General features: G+C 42.8%; 1 protein-coding gene across 5 annotated transcripts; it reads left to right on the top strand.

Moving 5' to 3' along the window:
- The first annotated feature begins 238 nt into the window (after positions 1 to 238).
- LOC115772972 (inverted formin 2) lies at positions 239 to 14,753 on the top strand. 5 transcript variants are annotated; one of them, XM_030719442.1, is made up of 23 exons: positions 253 to 463; positions 4,100 to 4,510; positions 5,000 to 5,115; positions 5,203 to 5,362; positions 6,422 to 6,455; positions 6,720 to 6,861; positions 7,027 to 7,159; positions 7,380 to 8,054; positions 8,482 to 8,627; positions 8,721 to 8,782; positions 8,883 to 8,985; positions 9,092 to 9,177; positions 9,264 to 9,364; positions 10,733 to 10,803; positions 10,892 to 10,999; positions 11,096 to 11,166; positions 11,280 to 11,400; positions 11,510 to 11,674; positions 11,946 to 12,051; positions 12,159 to 12,311; positions 12,589 to 13,419; positions 13,701 to 13,754; positions 14,484 to 14,753. In XM_030719442.1, the coding sequence occupies exons 2-22, from the start codon at positions 4,114 to 4,116 to the stop codon at positions 13,751 to 13,753; spliced, it is 3,834 nt and encodes a 1,277-aa protein (XP_030575302.1). In that variant the 5' UTR covers positions 253 to 463; positions 4,100 to 4,113; the 3' UTR covers position 13,754; positions 14,484 to 14,753. The 5 variants fall into 5 exon arrangements, 4 of the variants coding, with proteins under 4 accessions (XP_030575304.1, XP_030575302.1, XP_030575303.1 ...); XR_004019061.1 differs by having other exon boundaries at positions 12,589 to 13,754; XM_030719443.1 differs by lacking the exon at positions 13,701 to 13,754.
- Positions 14,754 to 14,879: the final 126 nt, after the last annotated feature.

The raw sequence follows: 14,879 nt of genomic DNA, 5'->3' as shown, positions 1-14,879 counted from the left end.
TCATTTTTGTTTTGTTCGTTTGTTTGTTTGTTGCACTTTTTTCACACTGGTAGGCCTGTTACTGTTGTAAGGCCTGGCATTGCTTCACAAACTCTTATTTATTTATTTGTGTCGTTTTACATATCGTTTGTATTGTAACGACATTCTTTGGGTTCTTCGAGTTCCCATCACGTTTTATTCTGAGCTGTAAGCGGATGCTTGAGCGCACTAATGACGCTGCTTTGACGCCATCTGCGTTTCACAACTGAGTGAAAGCAGAGGGGCCGTAGCTATTTGAAAGAGACCATCGCGTACCATGAGGGACTGACCTGCCACACACAGTGCCGAGATTTTCAGAGGTTCGCATCTCATCTTTTGTCAACAAAAAAATGAGTGTCTGGAAGACTGCAAAGCGCTCCCGCATCTAAGAGACTCCAGAGGAGGCGATTCTTGAAGTGTAGCTATATTAATGGAATAAAACCAGGTAAGACATCATACTCAGTTGACAGGTGATCTGTAATGGTGCAACATCGTTTTAAGCCGTTACATGTCAAGTAGGGGGCGGTTGTCAGTGCTATTAATATGTTTTCTTGCCTCTTTTTTTTTTTTTTTCTCGCCACTCTGAGGTGACTAAGTCCCGTTATGTTCCCTGGTATGTGGAAATATCGCAGCGCAAAGGTCCGTAATAATGGGGCAGTGTGATGCAGGCTTGCAAAGTGACAGTCTTGTCGATCCATTCTGGAGGTAGTAACAGACTGTCTCTTTAAACCGCGCTGCCTTGAACAGAAAGGGAGAAAGACTGTGATGAAAAACAAAAACAGTTTGTCCAGAAATCCAGCGGCAGTTTCAGGGCTGCGCTTATTGGACGTCGTGGATTGTCACACATGGTTTTAGTCAGGCTGTTCATGGTGGGATCGAAGACATCCACAGACAATGTGGGAGTAAAAGGCAGCCTATAGTGCCACACTTGGCTCAGACTGCGTTTCAACTCCAAAATGCGCTTCAGGACTTTGCAGGCATGCCTGTCACTCCCTTAAGGAGCAGAGAGGGAATCAGAAGAGGTGTGGATGTTGCTTAAATGAGCACCACATGTGCTGAGCTGCAATAATCATTTTGTAAATACAGAAAGTAAAAGATTTTAACGTGTGGGTTAAGCTTAAATTATTTGTAATTACTCAATCTCCAATTAATTTTAAGGATTTTAAGTTAATCCAGTCATTCTAGTTTCAGTGTTTAAATTAAATAGTCTCACATTTCGGCCTGTTTCTGCTAAAGCTGGCATATTAGTACAAAAAAAAAATGACTTTATAATATTACTGTCACACATGTCTTTGCATAGAAATGCTGTGCATATGTTTCAGAGGAAATAAATCAGCGTAGATGTCTGGATTTTCAGAAGTGTTGAGGTTGTACTGTAGCAGTGGGCTGCTGTGTAGGCGGCTAAACCAGAGGACCAATGAGTAGGTTTGTCCTGTTGCAGTGAATCAGCCTGCTATTAGTGGTACATGTTCTGGCAGACAAGGTCGGAAAATGAAAGTCGCTTATATTTGAGTGCAGGAAAGAATATGCTGCAAACGCCAGTGCTGGAGAATGGAAGACTAGAGGTAATTAAACTGGTTATCTTACTTTTTTTGTGTGTTATTTTTATGTGTTGATATTTAAAACTAAAATGTATTTTCCACCAAAAAAGGTGAGTCATCCTTTTTCTTTTATTTCTTCCCTTTTGACCAGTCATATGTAAGGAAATGGAAGTTCAGGGATTCCAGGATGCTGGATTGGCAGCTCATCTGTAGAAAAACATTTGACTGTAATATTTAAAGATTTATGTCTCAATTAGAAAAAAAAGATTCATTACAAATATTAATTAGAATGAATAATTAAAAAGTGATGAGCATTGATGACTCTTTTTTGTTGCGAATGTTTGAGTTGTTGCAGCAACACTATAGACTTGATCAAACTGCATTCATTGCATTTTGTAAAGAAGTCTGGAATTTTTTTTTAATTTATTGGTGGTGATTGGGGGGGGCACCTTTAATTAATAGAAAAGTAGGCAGCAGATGGGAAAGTACAGAGAGAGCAAAGGGGAATGACACACAGGAAATATCCCAGGGAAGTTTCAAACCCAGGATCCTGCAGCCTTTTGGTATGAGTCGCTTGATCAACCATTTTTTTCTGAGCACTTTTTACATTAAACCTAAGTGGCCTTTTTGCTGAAATTTGACTTTTTGTACTATATTTAGTTATAATTTTACACCAAGTGTACACTGCCACTTTGATTTTATAGGGTAACTTTGCTGTAGATCAGCTTTTTTGTGCTGTGAAGTGTTAATCGGTCAAAGGATGCTTTAATGGCAGATCTCCCAGCATTGCCAAATGCTGTTTGTCTACGCATATTTTTGCTGCTGCTCGGCGTGTAGCCCAGATATTTGTGCTTGAACAGGGCATGTCTTAACTTAGGAAGTATTCCTTAGAAATTAAACTAAAATATCAAAAGAGGAACTGATGGTGTCATACCACCAGCATATTTATCACGAGCCGAGTTTCCTGTCCCAGGAAAGTCCTTTCCTTCCTGCTGAACTGTGCTGGAGAGTCATGCTCATAGCTCACCAGCCTCTTTGAAGTGTCTTAGTCACCCGTGGCTTTGCTGGAAGTGAAATCCATTTACCAAAATTCTCAGTGCATTTTAATGACCCCCAGTATCTTCACAAGTATGCATGACTGTGAAAATTCTCCAGTTTTACAGGCGTCAGCTTGCAACTTTTGTTCTCCACTCACTTTGGAAATGAGAGCACACTGTACCTCTGAATCAGAAAGTGTTTAAAGGATTACTGGGCATAACTCTTATTAGCCTGAAAGGGGGCAGGGAGCATTCATCCATTTTGTGACTAATGAACACGGCTCTTTGAAGAGCACTGAGAAGGCCTATTGTAAAACACCATTGTATGCCTGCTTGCTGCCACGGTAACACTCTCACTCTGGCAGCAGGACTGAAACGCTGCAGTCAGAAATGACAAATGCTTTGCCAGGAAATGTGAGAAAAGAAAGGCTTCATTTTACCTTGATTCTGCGGAGTGAATTGCAATTCAATTTGGAGGATGTTTCACAAGACATTAGCTTTGATGTCTGTAAAAATCCCTACTGGAAGGAGTCGCCGAAGTCATTTGCAAGCAGCTTGGAATTGTTTACTAAGCATCTACCATGCAGAAAGCAGAAAGGATAGACTTATATTGTTGCCCAGATTGATAAAGAGGAATTGTGATGGCTGTAATTCCTTCCTTGCTTCCTTTTTCCCTGACCTCTGTGCCCTGCATTGTTTCTCCATGCTCGCTCACTGTCTCATTTGTATATCCTTTCCATGCCAAGTGTAAATTCAACAACTGGGGACCCAAAAACCTGCTTGTGCTGGAGCAGCTAATATTGCAACTTCAGACTGGACAGAAAGTATTTTTAGACTTTTGGAGAAGGTTTTCCCCTTTTTTGGACTAAACTCTTGCCCTGTTGATTTTAATAGAGGGTGGGAATGTGCCTATGCTATTTACATGCTTTTGAGGCTCAAGGTTTAGACAGATTGGTGAAACCGGAGACTGCACTCATGGGAAGATGCATAAGAAAAAGACGACTTTGTGGGATCAGTGGGTGCACATTAGTGGGAGCTTCCTGAACATTAGCTTTTCACAAGTGTGCAAAATCAGAAAATGCTGAAATTCCAGTTCCAGTGGAGTTCCAGTGAACTTGGAATTACATATATTTATACTGGGAAATACAGTGCAACATTAAGCCCGGCTTTGTACAGTTTTGATGAGCTGGCAGACTCGTTCCAGCGGGATTAAGATGGAATGTTTGGCAGAGCTGGTGATGACTGCTGACATATCTTTTACTTGTTTACAGAGTGCCGAGCTGTCATTTCCCATTCTGGTTTTGATAAAGAATTGTTTTAGCCTGCTTTCTGCGGTTTGGGTAACAATAATAGCCCTATTCTATGCAAGATTACAGCATATCAACGCACGCAGGCAATATCTACAGGCCACAAATTTGCAGCTTTTCCTGTAAAATGTTTCAGTTCATCTGTACAAAACTAACAAAACTGTAAACTCTTTGTTTTGTCCTTTTTTTTTTGTAGTTTACATAGCAACAATGTCAGGAAAATCAGACGGGAAAAAGAAGTGGGCGACAGTCAGGGATCGCCTGGGCTCCTCGCAGGATTCTGATACTCAGCAGGAGGCCAACCTGGAGAATTCTGATGCAGAGCTGTGCATCAGACTGCTCCAAGTCCCCACTGTCGTCAACTATTCTGGGCTGAAGCGCCGCCTGGAAGGCAGTGACGAGCTATGGATGGTCCAGTTCCTGGAATTAAGTGGGCTCGATCTCCTCCTGGAGGCCCTAGACCGTCTCTCTGGGCGTGGATGCTCTCGCATTGCAGATGCTCTTCTGCAGCTCACCTGTGTCAGCTGCGTCCGAGCAGTAATGAACTCAGCAGCGGGGATCCACTTCATCATAGAGAATGAGGGATACATTCGGAAGCTCTCCCAAGGTTGAGCATAAATACACTTTCTCAGTATTGTGTTGATGTCTCTGCTTAGTCTCACGTGAAAATGAACTGAAAGTAAATGTTTCAGATATTTCACTGTATGTAACATTTGTAATATTGGGTTAAAGTGGTCAGAACTCACGTGATGAAATGGTTCTCTGTGACTCACTCCGTCAAACTGAATTTTCCAGTCATGTACTCAGCTTTACGTGCAGCCATGACTCATTTAATGGTCACTTCGGGACATCCCTGAAATTGTAGTGTCACAGTGTGCTGTGAATATTGGATTTCCCCACCTACAGACACACATTTATCTACAGAACAACAACACATCTTTAGAGGGCAAAGTTCAAGCAATGTTTCCTAAAAGTCAGGGAAACAATCCTTTCTTAGGTCTAGAGACAAAGAGGAACAAGGAGACACAGGGAATTAATTTAAGGAAAACTGATAGATTCCACCTTTATTGATGCATGTGACCGTTATGCTGCACAGCCTTGGACACCTCCAACACCATGGTGAAGAAGCAGGTGTTTGAGCTTCTCGCAGCCCTCAGCATGTTCTCTTCGGATGGTCATCGCCTGGCACTTGACTCCCTGGACCACTACAAGGCAAGCTGATAAAAACACATAGAAGAGTTAGCGCAAGTTTTGCAGGGTTCCATTCTTCTTACATCTTAAATTTGGTTTCTCCTTCAGGGTGTAAAGACACAGCAGTATCGCTTCAGCGTGATTATGAATGAGCTACAGGCCACAGATAATGTCCCTTACATGGTCACGCTCCTCAGTGTCATCAACGCTCTCATCTTCGGGACAGAGGACCTCAGGCAGCGCGATAGGATGAGAAAGGAGTTTATAGGTAGGTTTTCCATTCAGCTGCTGTTTAACAGTTAATTAGTTTACAGTCCCATCATAGGAAAGGTGATGCTGTGGGTAAACTGTTAGCTCAAAGTGAATACAAAGGGGAAAAGCAGGCCATCACAAATATATCTGTCACTGGGTCTGACTAAGAATAGGTCTACTGGCCTCATTCTCCCTTTTACAAAATGCCTGAGAACTAAGAAAACCTTGAGCCTACACTGCATTGTGTATTCATGCATTTTGCACCACAGATCAGTAGGAATAGAATAAAATGGAATAGAATACCTTTAATGTCATTCTACAGCCTGTACAATGAGACTGGAGCAAGAAAATATCACCACTCTTAGATGAACTACATTAAACCTGAAATGCAGATTAAGTTATTTTCTCTTAGTGCCACTAGAATAAGTTCCAGCATATATTCTGAGCAAAAACTGGTTTAATCTTACCCACCTGACTAACCCACAGGTGACGCCAGGGCTCGTTTTAAATGGAGGAACAAGCTGTAACCTTATATCTTCGAACGTGTCGAGTACGACACAGCGCACTTCAAAAAGTGTCGCCGTTTGCGGACTTCGGCAAATACCGTAATATCCTTATATGGCTGTGAAGTGCCATTTCTGAGCTTTCAGGAACCGTTTGAATTTTTCTGATAGGACAAATGGTCACGGAGTTGCAGTAAGAAGCATGTCTGTGTAGATTCTCAGTCTGTGTAGATCTCTCAGTAAGAAGCATGTTTATCAAAGTTCCTCTGATCAGCTGACTCTGGGCTGATATGCTACATCTTAACCAGCTGTTCGCCGCTAGTAAGGTCAAGTAACCAGCTCTTCAGCGGCGATTGCCTGGCGTTATAGTTAACCGCTAAGCTGCCTGAAGAGCACCACATTATTCTCCTCACACAATTAGTTTGGACCAATCAGCCACCTGACTGGCCACTCCTCCTTAGTGATTGCTCACCTGTGACTTCCTGGAACCATTTTAAGACTAAATTTCCTAAAAAGCTTCTAATTGAGTGTTTTGCTTGGAGCTGTGTCATTTCGTATTCTTTTGCTTGCAGGGCTGCAGCTACTTGATGTTCTGCCAAAGCTGAGGTGAGCCATCCTTCTGGTGTTCACATTTAAAATGTTCAGCCTCTTAATGTCTGCGATGAAGTCACTGCAGTTCATTTTAAAAGTTATGATCACTGCAAGTAAAATAATGCTTATAGGAAAATAGATTTTTGTAATTTATTTCCATTAATGGCAGTAATTAGATCAAAGGTATCATAACTTTTAAGCAAAAACTGAAGATGAGGTTTAAATAAACTATGAACTATGACCATAATATGCATTTATCTGCATGTGTGTGGTGTGCAGGGAGCAGGAGGATGAAGACTTGATTATTCAATGTGAAGCTTTTGAGGAGGCAATGGCTGAAGATGAGGAAGAGCTTTTGCGAGTGTATGGGGGCATTGATATGAGTAATCACCAGGAGGTTTTCACTACACTTTTTAACAAGGTGAGAAAAAGCTATTCAAACGGCTCTATCCGTGAGTGCCGGTTCCACAATAAAGGAAAATGTATTTTAAAAGGCTACTGATTAAAACACCTTATTAGCCTTGTGCATATACAAAGTAAACCTGTTAGTTTATGCAAAAATGTTTTTGTTCATGTTTGTGTGCAGGTGAGCAGCTCCCCAGCTTCTCTTCAGCTGCTGTCCATCCTGCAGACGCTGCTGGTGCTGGGACCGGGGCGCCCTGACATCTGGCTGGCTCTAGAGGCCATCACTAACAGGGCCATACTGCTCGCCCAGGACTGTGAGTCAGCACAGAAGCAACAATGCATTCACTTTAGGTCAACACTTGAAGCAGGCTAATGGCTGGTTAATGGCCACATTGTGAAGACGAGTGATTATTCAGGGATGCAGACTGTACAGATTAAATGCAGGGAGCTGGTGGCAGGGTGGCTGAAAGCTTCTGTTGTAGTGTGAGAAGTTGATTCAAATGGGGTGTGTGTGTGTCTGGATTTGTGCTGCAGCTCAGATGGAGTCCTGTGAGAAGATCATGCAGCGGCTGATGTTTTATAAAAGAAAAAGCAGTGAAGATCAACACGAAGTGGACGGACCGCTGGTCAAAGTGGATAAGGCTGTGCAGGCTCAGCTGGACCACCCAGATACAGACAAGCCAGACAAAAGCACATTATCCTCTCAGAAGCCACCATGTGCCTCACCCCCACCCCCACCCCCACCCCCTCTACCCCCCTCCAACCTGTGCACACCACCGCCGCCACCACCACCTCCGCCGCTATCCGGAGGGGTTGTTAGTCCCCCACCACCTCCTCCATTACCTGGACTGACTCCTCCTCCTCCTCCACCACCACCTCTGCCCTTTGGTCCTGGGATCCCTCCTCCCCCACCCTTACCAGGGATGGGTGGTGGACCACCACCCCCGCCACCTTTACCTGGCATGCCACCTCCACCACCTCTGCCCTTTGGTCCAGGGATCCCTCCTCCCCCACCCTTACCAGGGATGGGTAGTGGACCACCACCACCTCCACCTTTACCTGGCATGCCACTTCCACCACCTCCTCCTATGGGCATGATTGTGGCTCAGAGTAGCCAGGCCCTGGGGTGCAGCGTGCCCACAAAGACAACTCGGTGTCCCACTCTGAGGATGAAAAAGCTCAACTGGCAGAAACTTCGCTCCGTTACTGGTAAATGGACAAAACTTTTTTATTTTATGAACAGTAAAATATAATTCTAATGGATACTGTTGGAGTCTAATTTTGAGAGTGTGACATCAACTTGGACATCTGTTAAAGTTTTGCATAAATCTATATTGCCAGTTAATATAGTATTCACCCCTTTTAGGCCCCACGTTTTAAATAATAATTATGAGGAAATGTAAGCAAAGATACTGGCCATTGCCATCTGTGTAGTGAACAGTTGATGGGAATGGAACACTGATATGAATAGCACTCTGAGTGTTAAGCCATCCAAAATTGGGTGTTAATTAATGTGGGTGTTTGAAGGATTCCCTCAAGTTTTTGGAAGAAGAGAGATAATCACTTGGCACAGTGTCCGTACAAAACGGAGCCACACAAGCTCATGACAGGTTACTCTCTTCCTTTGCGCACACAGATGGTCACTCCATGTGGGCCTCGGTTCAGAAAGATCCGCCTTCTCCCGAGCCCGACTATAGCAGTATCGAGCAGCTGTTCTGTCTCCCGGTGGCCGAACACAAAGACAAGGGGGCAGCTGCTCCTGTCAAGAAGGAGCCTAAAGAGGTGTGCTTGGTCAGCACTCGACAGTGCACAAAACAGCGCAGCTAATGAGCAAAGCCGAACAATCAATAAACTCTTCTTAATCTTTTTCTATAGATCACATTCATTGATCCAAAGAAAAGCTTGAATGTGAACATATTCCTAAAGCAGTTCAAATGGTGAGATATAAAAAAATATTCTGTTTTGTTATATTTTGGCTCTTTTTTTGGCATATTTTGTTCATTTTCACTGCTTAATGCTTTTATTTTCTGTGTCCAGCACAAATGAGGAGTTTGTGGCCATGATCCAGTCTGGGGACCGGACTAGGTTTGATGTGGAGGTGCTAAAACAGCTTCTTAAGCTCCTGCCAGAGAAGCATGAGGTTTGGTTGCATTAACATGCTTATTTAGAGTGTTTTATCTTCTAATTATGGGCCCACTTGAAAATGACGCTGCTCATCTGAGTCACTGCCTTGTGCTTTAATGTAGATGGAAAATCTGAAGTCTTTCCAAGGAGAAAAAGACAAGCTGGCAAATGTTGACCGCTTTTACACTTCTCTCCTTACTGTGCCATGGTAACCTTTTTATTTCATTTCTGCTTTAAGTGTTGCTCACGTACCTGCCATTTCCATGATTTATTTATTTTCTTGCATCTCCTCAGTTATCAGTTGAGGATTGAGTGCATGTTGTTGTGCGAGGAAACGGCATCAGTGTTGGAGATGCTCGAACCTAAAGTCAAGCTTGCGGAGGAGGCCTGCCAATGTAAGTAAAACCTCACCTGTGTTCACATGCATTCAGTTGTAATTCTTAAATGGACACTTCACCTTAAAACTACATTTCCAGCTCTTCATCAGTCTATCTGTAGAGATGTCTTGAATCCAGTGGGAGTAAATGGCAGCTGCCTTGAAGTGGTCAAAGCAGCTAAAGTTGGACTTACTATTGTAATGTCTCTTTCCAGAAATCATGACCCAGTTACTCCCAAAAAAAAAAAAAAAAATTTGTAATCTGGAGCTACCAGCTCAGGTATTACTTCACCTTCACCTAGACACCAAGAGAGGGAGCGAGCCTGGTTCGGTGGTCTCCAAATCATGCTAGTGTGGCCATGATAGCCATCTCGCTCTGAGGTGGTTTGAAGCCAGTTCAGAAAGAGCGAAGCTTACGATCCTCCCCCAGAAAAGGGTGGAGTGAGTTACTGTCACATGTGGGGGAGTTCACGTATTTACAGGTCTTGTTCGTTAGTGGAGGAGTGGAAGATTGACAGATGGATTGCTGCACGATCTGCAGTGATGCAGACAATGTGTTAGTCTGTTGTGGTGAAGAAAGAACTGAGTGTGAAGCCAAAGCTGTCAGTTAACTAGTCAATGTACATCATTATGTCATGACTAAGCACTATCTGTTCAGGTGAGGAACTTAGTCATCTACATCCACTCCTCCACATCGAAATGAGCCAGTTGAATTGAGTGGGCATCAAAGTACAAGGTCTTCTGGTCGCCTCCTAGGTGAGGTGTTTTGGGCATGCCCAACAGGGTGCAGACTGAGGACATTGGAGAGATTATGTCTCTCAGCTGGCTTGGGAATGGCTCAGGATAAAGTGGTGGATTGAGCATGTTGGTCTTGAGGTCCCTAATGCTGCCCCTTGAATCATAAGCAGCAGAAAATAGATGGGTGGATGGGACTGTATCCACCACCTGAAAGAGGCTAAATGGCATTACAGCTCAGGTGGAGGGAACATCATAAATGTTTACATCCTGTTACACGGTCACAGGCACGTCCCTCTCAGTAGAGTTAGGTGTATGCTTCCTTATGTTCAGTAATTAACTTCAGCAGGAAGAAAAATTTACTGCACACTACAGTTTGTAGATATTTGTTGAACATCATTTATGAAAACATGACGGATGAAAAGTAAGGAAATTAGATTAAAGGTGAAGTGTCTTTATTTATATATATATATATATATATATATATATATATATATATATATATATATATATATATATATATATATATATATATATATATATATATATTATTTTTTTTTTTTTTTTTTTTTTTTTTTTTTTTTTCTCTAAATTAGCTAGCTTAAAATATGCATTATATATTAAAATTAACACAGTGTAACTAATTTCTCAGCTCTCAGAACGAGTACGCTCATGCCCAATTTTTGCAGGATCATCCTCGATGTGGGAAATTTTCTCAACTATGTAAGACCCTCGTCTCATTCTCATTTATATTTTACTTAAGCTGACATTTAGACAGAGTTTGCATTTTTAATCAGTCGTCTGCTTTCAGGGAAGTCACACGGGGAACGCTGAGGGGTTCAAAATTAGCTCTCTGCTCAAGCTTACAGAAACAAAAGCTAACAAGAGCCGCATCACGCTGCTTCATCACATCTTGGAGGTATGCAAACTGGCCAACAGCTGCAATAATGACCCCCCCCCCCCAAAAGTTATGAAACTGTTTAATCACCCATTGCATGGCTTGTTTTTGCAAAAGGAAGCAGAGGCAAACCACCCAGAGCTGTTAGCGCTACCGGATGACATATCAATATGTGCAAAAGCAGCAGGGTATGAAAATCTTTCTCGTTGACTCAAACTCATCATCTTCTTTTTTTTTTTAATGGTTCTCAACTGAGCTGTAAAAGTTGCATAACATAGCACATGTCATTCTTTTCCCTCAGAGTTAATCTGGACTCTGTTCAGTCAGAAGCCAGTGCCTTACTAAAAAGACTGAATGAGACAGCCAAGAAAGTGTCCAACTCTGTGGAAGAGGTGAAGGAGAAATATGTGAAAGTTCTCGAGGTAAAATGCCAGTCTTTGCTGTTTCTCCAAACGGATGCAAAATGCATAACTCAGCACTGTTTTTTTGGCAGCTGGATCCACACCCCAAATGCTTCTCTCTCTGCTGCAGGAAAATCAGAAGCTGTGTCGAGAATTAAACGAAAGATTGACTGAGATCGAAAAGAAAAAGAGTGAACTAGCTGTGTATCTATGTGAGGATGCTAATCAGCTGTCGCTTGAAGAACTATTTGGTACCATCAGAACTTTCCGAGAACTCTTCATCAAGGCGCTGAAGGTCAGAGAGGAGCATTTGTTGATGTTAGGCATTATGATGCTGTCTTAGGACTGTATATTTGCTTGCTCTGCTGTCAAATATGTGTGAGAACACAGGGCACAGTCGAGTCTCCCTCCTGTCTGTGTGGGAGGTAGTGTTTTGTTTAACATTTGTATCAATAAACTGTGGAAAACTGAAAAATGTTAATGTTTCTGCCCAAATGACACAAAGACAAATTGCCATGTACATTTTGTACTTGCAAGATAGTGATATCCTTTCTTAACGATGACAGGAAAACAAAACTCGGAAAGAACAAGCAGCCAAGGCTGAGAAGAGAAAGAAGCAGCTGGCAGAGGAGGAGGAGGCCAAGAGACGGAAAGGAGAGAATGGGAAAATAAGTAAGTTGCGAAGAGCACTGTGTTCTTTCACTGTACTAGAGATTTCTGAACATGATGTAATGTGAATCTCGTGTATTTTTATGCCCTCTTTGTGCCCTTCTTTTCAGTGAAGAAAGGCTTTGTGCCACAGAACGATGGCTGCATCATAGAAAACCTCCTGGCGGATATCAGAAAAGGTTTCAGCCTCAGAAAGACCCGGCCAAGGTGCGATTCGGAAAGCCTCCCTTCTAGTGAAATGCGTAGGAATACCTGCTCACCTGGTAAGGACAAGAGACTGTGGTTTCCATCCGCAGTTCCTAGCTCCGCTCCTGAACTGCTTAACTGTGAGCCACAAAAATGCCTTGTTGGATTATTTGTGCTTCTACACCGCTCCCGTCTTGTTAAGTTAGCTCCATTGCTTTTGCCTTGTCGAGCCACTTGAGTGTTTCTTGTAATCAAGAGCCTTTTGTCGTCCCGTCTCTTTGCTCACTGCAGAACATCACCATAAACTTCACGTAGTAATTGTATGCATTGAACAGCATGTGTTCTGTCCCTCAGGATCACGTGTGAAGCCTGTAGGCGAAGAAGCCGTCAACATGGCCACCATTTCCGCTCCTATAACACCTCAAACAGAGGGTCATCAGGGCACCACAGGCGAAGTGAACGGCTTCATAAGCCCGTCAGAAGAAACTCCACAAGCTCCTCAGCTGAATGCAGTGCACGACGGTTCAGTTGTGACTCCCAGCACACCCCCAGGAAAACCAGCTACAGTGGCACCCCTGGAAAGACCTACATCACTTCAGGCGGGTCAACCGCCAGAGAAAGATGTGACATCCCCCACAGACAGGATTCAAGCTCAGCCTCAGGTTAAAGGGGACCGCCAACCATGCCTCTCCACAAACAGCTTTTCATTAGATTCAGCTGAGACCAGTATCATCAGTCCATCTTCCCTCTCAGACTCTGACTTGCTGGAGGCTGCATTTGATGGCGTGTCCAGCCCAGCACCTCAGCAGCCAGCAGACCTTAGCGTAAATGTTCACATCAAAGAAATTATAGACATGACTACAACACAGAGCGATGGAAGCAATGTTATGGAAGAGGGTAAAGGTGAAACTACTAATAAAACAAGCCATGTACCAGAGACTGCAGGACAAGAGAAGGGTCACGAAGAGAGAGGACTCAGAACATTTGGCAGAGACGAAGTCAGGAGTTGCAAAAATACAGACACTAAAAAGAATGTGATTGAGGGTATCGGGGGGTGCGATGTCCCAGATGGACTGGAACCAGAAGATCTGCCATCAGTGTCTGAACCAGTGCCTCCTGCTCTTGAGCCAGAGCCAAAGAAACAGATGAAGCTCTCTATACGAAACAAAAAGAAGAGTCACAAAGGTAACCTATCCATTCACTTAAATAAAGGTCACATATGGAATGCTAGTCTCTTGACGTTTCTTAAAGGGAAACCTCTGTTCATTTTTTTATTGCTTTTATCATTTTATATCTTTATGTACAGGCTATTTTAATATATGTTCATAGAAATTTTGACATAAATACATGCATTTTATTAAAGAGTACGAATGCAGTGTGCAGTATTTAATACTGAATGGATTTTGAATCTATGGCCAGTTTGTTTGAATGTTCTGTTTTCCCATTCTGACTCTCTGAAACACAAGGTAACAGTGGGAAAGGACACACTAAACATAAAACAGGCTGTGTGTTGCAGTGAGGTAGGTCAAGTCGATGGGATGGCAAACAGTAAGCGGGAATGAACTCAATCATCGTCAGAGCTTTGTTCCAAATAACACGTCATTTGTTGGTCTAACCGGAATCTGGATCTCATTTGTCTGTGTTGTCCGACTTTTTAACACATGCCCACTCTTCAACACTCTCCCAGTTCAGTGCTTATCAGGCTAAACTCTTGTCTTGAGGCAATTCTAATGTCCATCAAACTTAGGGGAAAGAAAATCTAAAAGTACTGCCGTGAGCAGTAATTAATCATCATTAAACAGTGGTTAATTTGTCAGATCTGATCTCAAACAGCTTTGCTGTTTGCGAAGTCTCTGTGAAGCCATTGTGGACCGAGTTATTTCATGAAAGCTGTCACTTTTGTGTCCTCCTCGTCGTCTTCTTCCTCCTCCATATATTCTTGTCCATTCTCTGAATCTGCAACTGAGACGGCTTAACCTGCTAACAGTCTGCTGTGCTTCCTGTAAACTGTGCTTTGTTAATTTACCTTTAATGACAGACACTGTATATGATTGTAAATGTATTAAAATACTTTCTTACTAAAACTCTGAACCTTTCTAAGCCGATAATCACGTTTGCAAGCAGAACACTCGAGTGAGCATACTTCTCTGCCAGGGGCCTTTTGAGCCAGCAGCGTTATATAAATAACTGTGAGAGATATTAAAGTATTTTTCATTCGCACTATTGATTTTAGTATTTGTTCTCCCTAGGTAACTCCAGAAAAAGAAAATCAAGAGGGAAAGGAAAATGCTGACCTCAGACAGGAGTTCAGAACAGTGTATTTTACTAAGATTACATTAATATTGACCGGAGGATGTGGAAGTCTCCCTTCTGTGAACTTTTTCCTGACGAAGAAGAGCAACCGCATCCGATGCTGGGATTTTTCACACCGTGGATGTTACCAAGTCACTTTATGTAAAGTGGAGTTTTTTTGTGTCTGTGAGGACTATATTGTGTGTGTGTGTGTGTGGGTGTGTGTGTGTGTGGGTGGGTGGGGGGCGGGCTAAATGTGCTTTTTATGTTTGTGATTGCTGTAATATGCAGTGAATGTGTCTTGCTATTGTTTATATTGCAGAAGCCATGTAAAGATGCAGTGTTTGGTGCAA

The sequence above is a fragment of the Archocentrus centrarchus genome, chromosome 22, assembly GCF_007364275.1.
Source record: "Archocentrus centrarchus isolate MPI-CPG fArcCen1 chromosome 22, fArcCen1, whole genome shotgun sequence".
In the NCBI taxonomy this organism is placed as follows: Eukaryota; Metazoa; Chordata; class Actinopteri; order Cichliformes; family Cichlidae; genus Archocentrus; species Archocentrus centrarchus.
This window is presented reverse-complemented; position numbering and strand designations above follow the sequence as displayed.

Bases quoted from the DNA above. Each gene is read 5' to 3' on its own strand.
- LOC115772972 (XM_030719441.1), top strand. From the start codon at position 4,114: ATGTCAGGAAAATCAGACGGGAAAAAGAAGTGGGCGACAGTCAGGGAT. The intron at 5,116-5,202 runs GCAAGCTGATAA...TTTCTCCTTCAG, and splicing joins ACTCCCTGGACCACTACAAG to GGTGTAAAGACACAGCAGTA. The intron at 6,456-6,719 runs GTGAGCCATCCT...TGTGGTGTGCAG, and splicing joins GATGTTCTGCCAAAGCTGAG to GGAGCAGGAGGATGAAGACT.